Raw genomic sequence first — 10,210 nt, 5'->3', positions numbered from 1 at the left:
GGTTAGCTATATTAAATGCATTTACAACTCAATGATATTTTCAACTTACGATGGGTTTATCAGGACATAACCCCATTGTTAAGTCAAGGAGCATCTGTATACATAGGTGTCCTCCTGGTCCTGTTTCTCTGAAAACCCTAACTAATACAGCCGGCATTCTCTTTCCATACTCCAGGGAATACTGGGAGGCCTGGGATGTCTGATGAGAAAACCACACAGAAGCCCTTGACCTCACTAATAAATCAAGAAAACAAATTAATGAACATCTCCCCAGGAAGCTGTACATGATGACCCACTGGATCAAATCACTTACGGCAGTGCGAGGCTCAGAGCATGGAGACAGAACACATGGCTTTATTTATGACTGAATGAAGAACCCCAGCCACAGAAGGAGGCTCCAGTCACCCGAGAGGGGTGCACGAGCCCTTGCTCCCAGGAGAGCAGAGAGGACTTCACGCTGGCGAGAGCGCAGGCAGCACTTTTCCAGCACACTGGCCGAAGCCAATGCGGTAGCCATCCCCCTGGCAGTGCCCTGGAACAGAGGAGGACAGGGGTCAGCCACGAAGCCGCTGTGCCACGCAGCAGGTCGATACGCTGCTGGGCCCAGGAAGGCAAACATGTATCTTAAACACATATCTTAAACAGATACAAACACGTATCTTAAACAGAAGAATCACCCGCCCCAGAAGATGGGCAGAGCTGTAGCAGGAGCACAGGAGCTGGAACTCTGAGCCCACCCACAGTCAGGGATCCTCAGAGCCACTGCAAGGCCCGACAGCTTTCCTGATGATGGTCAACTCTCCCCACGTGGGTTTGGGTTCAGATCCTGTCTGCCAATTAGCCTGAAGCCAGACCACCTGAGCTCAAAATCTGGCTCCTCTACCTACTGGCTCCATGACTGTGAGTCCCTCCAGACCTCAGTTTTCTCATCTGTGAAATGGATCTAATAGTAGCACCCAGTGCATAGGACTGTTGCAAGGATGACAGGAGTTCATACGCCAGAACTCCAAGAACAGTGCCTGGCCCACAGTAAGTGCCCTCATAGGCACCAGCTATTGCTGACGACGAGCTGGCTGACTGTGGGCATCTGTTTTACTTCAGAACTCGGCCCCTCACCTGTAAACAGGAATAACAGTGCTTCTCTCTCAGGGTTGTGAGGATGAGAGGAACTATTGAACTGAAGCCCCCAGCATGACATCTCAGACAGAGGAAATGTTCAGCAAATGCTAGTTTCATTCATTCTACTACACTTCAACAAAGGGGACGGAAAAGCAGAGAAGAGGATCCACTTAATGGGAGCAGCAGGTGCAGACAAGACACAGAGGAGAAGTGCCTACAAGGCTCTGAGAGAGCAGCATGGAGGACGAGGGAGCAGGAGGGAGGACGTCGGAGCTGGGCCTTGATGGGTGGGCAGGAGCTCACTAAGGAGGACACAATGAAAAGGGCATTCCAGGCACAGGGAGCAGCACTGCAAAGGCACAGAGACCTGGGCATGAGAGGCATGTGTGTCATGTGTTCCATGAGGCTGTCATGCAGGGTATCCTGAGAAGCCAGATGACAAAGGGCTCTGAGAAGCCATGTTAAGGGGTATGAGCCTCACCCTGAGGGAAAGGAGACAGACTTATCAGAGTCAAGTCAATACAGATTGAAATGCTTCTCAAGGGCCTGAGCCATGTGGAAGCCAGAGAAGGTGAGACCAGGGCAGCACTAAGATAATGGTGATCTGGCTACAATGGAGGCAAAGGCTATGCCGGGGTGCTCTTGACCTCAAGTTACACAAAACACCACTAGTCCCCCTCACCTGCTGGAGACGAGCCCCAAACTGGGAGCTGTGCCTCCTACCACCCCAACGTAGAGTGGAAAAGGAGTTACAAGATCTCCGCAGCCTAAGAAAAAGTCAAAGCACACTGCCGAGAAGACCCACGGCCATCTGGACCCTGAGGCCGGAGGCAGATGTGTGCAGTGGGGTCCACAACATCAACAAGCCTCCCAGCCAGTGCAGGAGGGACTCTCTGGGGTAGTCATCACACCAGAGGACAGCAGCCAGTGGCTCAGCAGCATCTTACCCAGCCTGTCTCCAAGAACCTCTCCCTCACCTGCCCCGTCATCTGGATGGTACTGGCTGCTCAGGCTGCTCTGACCCAAAGCCTTAGCTGGAAATGCAGCAGCTTGGGCACCACAGTGGTGGCATCTCCAGAGCTTTTGGTCCCAGGGCCCATACTGACATGGCCCCTCACCCTCCCTGGCATCAGCACCCTCGTGCCAGCCTCCCTGCTGAGGCACACCCAAGACCTGCACTGACGCATAACACTCAGGGACCTTTGTCGAGAGCAACATTCTACCTGTTCTGTTGCTTGGTTTCATTATCTGTCAGTCACTTTCAGATTTCTGTACCCCTGGAAAAAAAGGGCCTAATAAAACAAAACCAACTCCTGGTAGAAATTCATTTCACATCTACCAAAGTGGCTAACTCAAAACTGCCAGATGATTCTTTCTTAAGAGGGGCTGTCCTGTGCACTGCAGGATGTTTAGTAGCATCCTTGGCCTATACTCACTATATGCCAGCAGCATCCTCCACCCTTTGTGATGACCAAAACTGTGTCCAGACATTGCCAAATGTCCCCTGGCATGCAAAGGTGCCCCTGGTTGAAATCACTGGCCTAGAGGATGAAAGGAGCTGTCCCTCTGCACCTAGCTGAGAAGGAGGGACCCTGAGTCCTTCCAAGCCTACAGCCCTGCTGCTCTCCAGTCCAGGGAGGAGGAGCTAGGGGACAGGTGCCTTCATGGAAGACAGGGACCCAGAGAGGTAGGGCATAGGAAAAGTCTGCACCCAAGTCAGTTCATGGCACTCTGTCCTGACAGAGGGGAGATAGCCTTCCCCTTCTCTGGGGTGGGCTCCATCAGCTATGGAAGCAAAAGGGAAAAGCATACCACCCCCTCTGGGTACCCACCACCTCCCGTCGTCCTGACCTCACTGGCCCTCTCCTGGAAACTGGTCCTCAGCCTGCTCCACACCCCATCCCAGCAATGGGAATGAGAATACATAGCATCAGCCAAGTTTTCCAGCTTCCCAGGATGCCACACCTGCCAGCGCGCTGAGATACAGACCCTTACTTCACAGAAGGAGGAGACCCTGAGGCCCAGAGACACACGGTCAGCCCTTGGGGGAGTTAGCTGCAGAGCTAAGCTTGAAACCAGGGATTTCTCTGCCACCAGAGTTTCAGGGGATCCTAACTGCATTATGCCACTAAACAAAACTAGACGAAATGATCCAGGAAAGGAAATGATCCAGGGCAAGGCTTTGTTTGTGAGAAGGTGAAAGTGGCGGGCTTCACATCCCAAGGCGGCCGGGCTGCACCCCGAGGCTGCCACCTGCTAGCTGTGTGGTTCTGGTCCAGCTACTTAACCTCTCTGGACCTCCAGTGGCTCGTCTATAAATAAGAATGATGGTATTGCGGAAACTGAATGTAATGTAATAATGCCTGTAATGTGCATGGTACCTAGTACACAGTAAATGCACAATAATAAATCGTTGTGGTTGTGTTACAGTTGTCTTCATCATGGTTTTTCTGTCTTTGTTAAACAGCTTTACACTAGACTTCTGGTTCAAGATGGGAACCTGATTCTATACATTAACCCGTTCTCTCTCTTGTATTCCTGTGGAAGTGATCGAAGGAATACTAACATGAGGAAAAAGTCTGTATCAATGCTACAGACAAGAAAGGACACCCTAAAGAAGATGGGACTTGTGCTGGCTTTAGAAGACATGGAGGATGGGGATTGGTAGGGAAGGGGCTGGAGGGCATCCCAGGCAGCAGGAACAGCATGAGCAGATACCTGGAGCTGGCACTGAGCGCTCTGTTCTACAGGAAACCCCACTGCCCAAAACGTTGGCCAAGGTTGGAGTGTAGCAGTCTACCACTGGTCGGGCTGGTGGAGAAAGGAGCAGAGAAAAAACAGGAGAGCCACAGCTGAGCCTTCGGGGGCCCAGACTGAGGAGTGTGGCTGAATTAATGGGACAAGACCTCCTCCCACAGCCACCTGGGCCACTGTCCATGATCCCGGATGAGAGGGGTCCCTGCTGCTACACCCTGGGACTGCTGGCCAGCCTTGCCCAGGAATTCTGCACCAGGCAAGGGAAGCAGTAATGGTGGGGAGAGAGGGGCATAAACAGAGAGACACACAGGCAGACCGCATGGAAGGCGTGCCACTGAGAGACTGCGGGGAAGAAAAGGGAGATTCTGGTTTGGATATTGTTTTCAAATAATTTCAGATACCAAGAAAAAAGCCACAGCCAAGCACAACGATCGCTATACCAAAGACATGAAGGAGAGTGAGAGGTGTGCGGGTCGTGTAACACCGAGCAGTGCAAATGTCTGAGAACACACGTGGTCTTGCAGGTCACAGGCTGAACACCAGATGGGGCAAGAGAGCGAGACTGGGGGACGGAGGAATCCCAGCAAAACCCTCAGAGACCTGTGAGGTTGTCTGCTTGTTTACATCACCTTTTCTCTTAGTAAATACTTTGTGGTTTGGGGGCATTTTCAGAAATGAGAATCCCATTGCAGCATTTAGAGACACAAGTCGACGCCATGGTTAAGAGAATGAGCCCTGGAGCCCAACCACCTGGATTCCAGTCCTGGCTCTGTTCTTTGCCATCTGTGTGATCCTGGATAAGTATGAATCTTCCTGGGCCTCAGTTTCCACATCTGAAACATGGGGATAATAAGAGTTCCTGCCTCGGCACAGAAAGACAAATATCGCATGATCTCACTCATATGTGGAAATTTTTTTAAAAAATAAAAGTGGTCTCATAGAAGTAGAGAGTAGAATAATGGTTACCAGAGACCAGGAGGGGAGGGGGTGTGGGGAGATGAGCTGGGCTAATGGGTACAAAACTGTGCTGCCTACCCTAGGTGAGTCACTGCGCAGTACATGCATGTGTTGAAACAATGCACTGTACCCCGCAAACATGTACAAGTAAATGTTAAAATTTGTTTAAAAATTTAAAAAAAGAGTTCCTGCCTTGTAAGGAATGTAAGATGCATTGCATGCAAAGTTTTTGGAACGGTGTCAGGCCAGCAGTGAGTGCTGCGTGTGTCACCTGATGTCAGTACTTTGGAACATTCTAGCACATCGACAGTGGTTAGAAAGTGATTTGGGGAATGGTCACCCATGATGAGAAAGCAGGGAGGTGATGAGGTAGCCATAAAGGCAACTGAGCAGAGAAGTGGGAGAAAGCTGAGAAAGAGCCAAAGAACCTGCGTGTGGCTTTCAAGCAAGAGGCGGCTCAGCAGGGCCATGGGCCCCAGCCTGGGAGGTGAGGGACGAGCAGCCTGTGACAGTGGTACCTCCCAAAAGGTCACACAGCTGACACAGCGACTCCGAGTATCTATCTCTCCACTTACCGTCCCCTCCCCACAGGTAAACATGGAGCCCAAATTCCAAATATGTTCAGTGGCCCCTTCTATATAAAATTCTTTTTTCTTTCTATTAGTACCTCATTTATGCCTCTCCTACTAGTAAATTATAACTCTTCACTCTTGATTCCAGGAAATCCCACTCATCTGTTCCCATTTCCTTCTCCTCCTGCCAGCATGTGCTTTTTCAGATCCAAGGAATTGCCTTTCCCTAAATCTCTCTGCTGGCCTCCGTGAAGCCTTCTGAAGCAAGGCATTTGTGTAAACAAACAAGTAAATGACTCTCACAGCATCTTGGCCCCTCTCTCCCACCTTCTCTGGCTCAAATGACAAGAATACATGTGAGTCTCATCTAAGTACCAGTCTCCTTTCTTCCAGGCTCTGGATGGCTGCCTGGTCGAGAACACCTTAGTCAGGGGCCCATGTCACACTAACAGAGGGCTAAAGCCATATTATTTCCTCTGCAGCCCATCTCCTTCCTTCCTTTCACTAAACCAAAGCTTCAGAAAACGCTTTCACTCAATCCATAGAACCCTGACCAAAGGCCCAAGGCAGGTCTGGCAAGCACATCACAAACCCTAGAAACAAACCTGGCGGGAATCAGAAGACCTGAACTGCACCCCAGCAGTCCCCGCGGTGTGACTTTCATCAAGTAACCTGCCTTCAATCAGCCTAGGTTTCCTACTCTGCAAAATTGGGGCAATGACACATTCCCAAAGGGCTGTTGTAAGTATAAAACGAAATTATGAAGTGGACATGCCTACGACATGGCTGGTCCCTAGCGGATGGTCAGTAAATATAGTTAAATTAGAACTAGAAAGGGGGCGGCCCGTGGCTCACTCGGGAGAGTGCGGTGCTGATAACACCAAGGCCACGGGTTCGGATCCCATATAGGGATGGCTGGTTAGCTCACTGGTGAGCGTGGTGCTGACAACACCAAGCTAAGGGTTGAGATCCCCTTACCTGTCACCCCTAAAAGAAAGGAAAAAAAAAAGAACTAGAAAGAATATGATTAGGCTGTAGAAACAGTAGGAGCAGAATGGGCATCTGCTGGTTAATTCTGGCTATCACGGGCTGCTGTCTTGCACTCCGCCTGCATCTTCTCTACCAGTCCACTTTGTTTAACTGGCTCCCCAGCAGCCCACTGAGCACCCACCGCGTGGCTGTCTCCAGACTGAATCGGCGCTCCAAGAGCTCTGTACTAGGCTGAATTACAGCCCCTGAAGACAGCAGGTCCTGATCCTGGAGCCTATGAATGTTACTTTATATGGTAAAGTTTTGGAGATGTTATTAAGTTAAGGATCTTAAAATGAAGACATTATCTGGGTGGGCCCTCAATGCCGTCACACGTATGTTAACGAGAGTGGTAGAAGGAGACCAGGCAGACAGCAGAAGGGGAGACAGCGTGACCACGGAGGCAGAGAGCAGACCGATGCTGCCAAAGAATGCCAACAGAAACCGGAGGAGACAAGAACAGGTCCCCCGACACCCTCCAGAGCAGTGCGGCCCTGCAGACCTTCGGATTTTGAACCTCTGCCCTCTAGAACTGTGAGAGAATAAATTTCTGTTGTTTTAAGCCACGAAGTTTGTGTTAATTTGTTACAGCAGCCATAAGAAGCTAACATGAGCTCTTAGTTAAGCACGGAAACCGAGACACACACCATTAACCAAAATTCCATGTTTTACGTGAGTTGCTAGCAGAGAGGATAAAGACAGTAATGCTACCTGAGCAACCAGAGCAGGCAGGGATGGAGGTGGCCAAGTTTAAGTCCAAGGGTTTGCAAGCAATGAGAGAAACGGTTCTCTTACAGCACAGGGTTATGCGTTAGAATGAGGCTAATAAGCAGGGAGGACAGAATCGGAGGAGCAGGATATGAGCTTGATGAAGCAGGCAACAGGGAGCCAGGGGAAGATCTCAAGCAGNACCAAAGGCCCAAGGCAGGTCTGGCAAGCACATCACAAACCCTAGAAACAAACCTGGCGGGGGAATCAGAAGACCTGAACTGCACCCCAGCAGCCCCCGCGGTGTGACTTTCATCAAGTAACCTGCCTTCAATCAGCCTAGGTTTTCTACTCTGCAAAATTGGGGCAATGACACATTCCCAAAGGGCTGTTGTAAGTATAAAATGAAATTATGAAGTGGACATGCCTACGACATGGCTGGTCCCTAGCGGATGGTCAGTAAATATAGTTAAATTAGAACTAGAAAGGGGTCGGCCCGTGGCTCACTCGGGAGAGTGCGGTGCTGATAACGCCAAGGCCACGGGTTCGGATCCCATATAGGGATGGCTGGTTAGCTCACTGGTGAGCGTGGTGCTGACAACACCAAGCTAAGGGTTGAGATCCCCTTACCTGTCACCCCTAAAAGAAAGGAAAAAAAAAAGAACTAGAAAGAATATGATTAGGCTGTAGAAACAGTAGGAGCAGAATGGGCATCTGCTGGTTAATTCTGGCTATCACGGGCTGCTGTCTTGCGCTCCGCCTGCATCTTCTCTACCAGTCCACTTTGTTTAACTGGCTCCCCAGCAGCCCACTGAGCACCCACCGCGTGGCTGTCTCCAGACTGAATCGGCGCTCCAAGAGCTCTGTACTAGGCTGAATTACAGCCCCTGAAGACAGCAGGTCCTGATCCTGGAGCCTATGAATGTTACTTTATATGGTAAAGTTTTGGAGATGTTATTAAGTTAAGGATCTTAAAATGAAGACATTATCTGGGTGGGCCCTCAATGCCGTCACACGTATGTTAACGAGAGTGGTAGAAGGAGACCAGGCAGACAGAAGAAGGGGAGACAGCGTGACCACGGAGGCAGAGAGCAGACCGATGCTGCCAAAGAATGCCAACAGAAACCGGAGGAGACAAGAACAGGTCCCCCGACACCTTCCAGAGCAGTGCGGCCCTGCAGACCTTCAGATTTTGAAGCTCTGCCCTCTAGAACTGTGAGAGAATAAATTTCTGTTGTTTTAAGCCACGAAGTTTGTGTTAATTTGTTACAGCAGCCATAAGAAGCTAACATGAGCTAATTTGTTACAGCAGCCATAAGAAGCTAACATGAGCTCTTAGTTAAGCACGGAAACCGAGACACACACCATTAACCAAAATTCCATGTTTTACGTGAGTTGCTAGCAGAGAGGATAAAGACAGTGATGCTACCTGAGCAACCAGAGCAGGCAGGGATGGAGGTGGCCAAGTTTAAGTCCAAGGGTTTGCAAGCAATGAGAGAAACGGTTCTCTTACAGCACAGGGTTATGCGTTAGAATGAGGCTAATAAGCAGGGAGGACAGAATCAGAGGAGCAGGATATGAGCTTGATGAAGCAGGCAACAGGGAGCCAGGGGAAGATCTCAAGCAGAAGAGGAACAGGGGACAGCAAACAGGAAGGTTCATTTTCCAGCACATGAGCAGGATGGATTGCAGGGGCTGGTGTAAAAGCTCTTCTGACCCTGGGCACAGAAAGATGGTGGGCTGCAGCAGGCCCGCTGCACAGAGGTGTCAGGCACTAAAAGAATGCTCAGCAGGCTGTGCCTGTAACATGGGGCCAGGGTTCCAGCCCACAGAACAGATTGTCAGCAGTACCAAGACAGTGTCAAAGAAGGAGGGGTGACGATAAGACATCCCAAGGGAAACGTGTGGTGGGCAGGCAGAGAGCAGGATGTGGCACGTGAGCATGTGAGTGCAGGGGGTGGACACCCCTCGCCCACGGGACTGCTCTTAGGGCAGAGCAGGCACCACAAATTTATATACTGCCCGTAGAGATCCCATTAAGAAGGTATCAAGATGCCAGGCCTTCTAAAAACAGTCTGGAAAAAAACAGCAGTGACAATGAAGACGACGATAAAGATTGTCACTGTTTGTAAATGCTCACCGACCCGGTGGCTCACTCGGGAGAGTGCGCAGCTGGGAGCGCCGTGGCCGCGGGTTCGGATCCTATATAGGGATGGCCGGTGCACTCACTGGCTGAGCACAGTGCAGACGACACCACACCAAGGGTTGAGATCCCCTTACCGGTCACAAAAAATAAATAAATAAATAAATAAATAAAATAAATAAATGCTCACAAGGTAACACACACTCTGATAGGCATTTCAGACACACCGTCAAAGGTGTTATGAATCGGGGTTCTGAAGACAGGCTGCCTGGAAGGGAAGCCAGATTCACTATTTACTGGTACAAGATCTTGGGTAAACTGTCTAATCCCACTCTCCCTTCATTTTCTCATCTGTAAAATGGTGCCATCCTGACACTGGAACATAAGCCCAGAAGAGCAGACGCTTCGTTTGTTTCGTTCACTACTGGAACTCCAGGATGGGACTCACGGTAGGTGCTCAGTGAATGTCTACTGGAGGAATAAACAGGCTCGTTTAATCCTTACAATTATGCTTTGGGCTAAGTACAGTTCTATTAACTCCATTTTAAAGATGTGGAAAACTGAGTCTCAGAAAGGTTAAATAACTTGATGAAGGACACACAGCTCGTGGGGAATCTGGGAGCCCAACTTGAGTCTTTTTGACTCTAAAGAGAGTGCTGCTAACCATGATGGTGCCTTTCCACTCTTAACGCTATGTGGTAGGCAGAATGGCCCCCCAAAGATTTAAGAGGCACCTTAGCCTCTTAGGAACAGGCTACTTAGAAACAGTCACTAACTCAGTTATGCCTTCCGTGAAGCCAGTCATAGGTCACCGAGTCAATGCACAATAGGTTTTCTGCAAAGTCCAGAACAACAAAGAACCTGCCGTTGTTTTATAACTTTGCTCAGAGAGAAGGGGAGAAGCAGCAGAACTTCTGTGGTCTTT

The 10,210-nt window shown here is 50.0% G+C and overlaps 1 protein-coding gene across 1 annotated transcript in view; it reads right to left on the bottom strand.

Moving 5' to 3' along the window:
* Positions 1–328: 328 nt before the first annotated feature.
* FAH (fumarylacetoacetate hydrolase (fumarylacetoacetase)) overlaps positions 329–10,210 on the bottom strand; it is a 34,782-nt gene continuing 24,900 nt past the window's right edge. Inside the window, exons 13-14 of the mRNA XM_008581309.1 lie at positions 2,097–2,271; positions 329–532 (exon numbers count right to left, since the gene is read on the bottom strand). Of these exons, the coding sequence (XP_008579531.1) occupies positions 453–532; positions 2,097–2,271 (255 nt within the window). The 3' untranslated portion in view covers positions 329–452. The remainder of the gene's footprint in view (positions 533–2,096; positions 2,272–10,210) is intronic.

Source organism: Galeopterus variegatus, unplaced genomic scaffold (assembly GCF_000696425.1).
Source record: "Galeopterus variegatus unplaced genomic scaffold, G_variegatus-3.0.2 Scaffold2321, whole genome shotgun sequence".
NCBI lineage: Eukaryota > Metazoa > Chordata > Mammalia > Dermoptera > Cynocephalidae > Galeopterus > Galeopterus variegatus.
The sequence above is the reverse complement of the archived record's forward strand: the minus strand, read 5'-3'. Positions and strand labels throughout refer to the sequence as shown.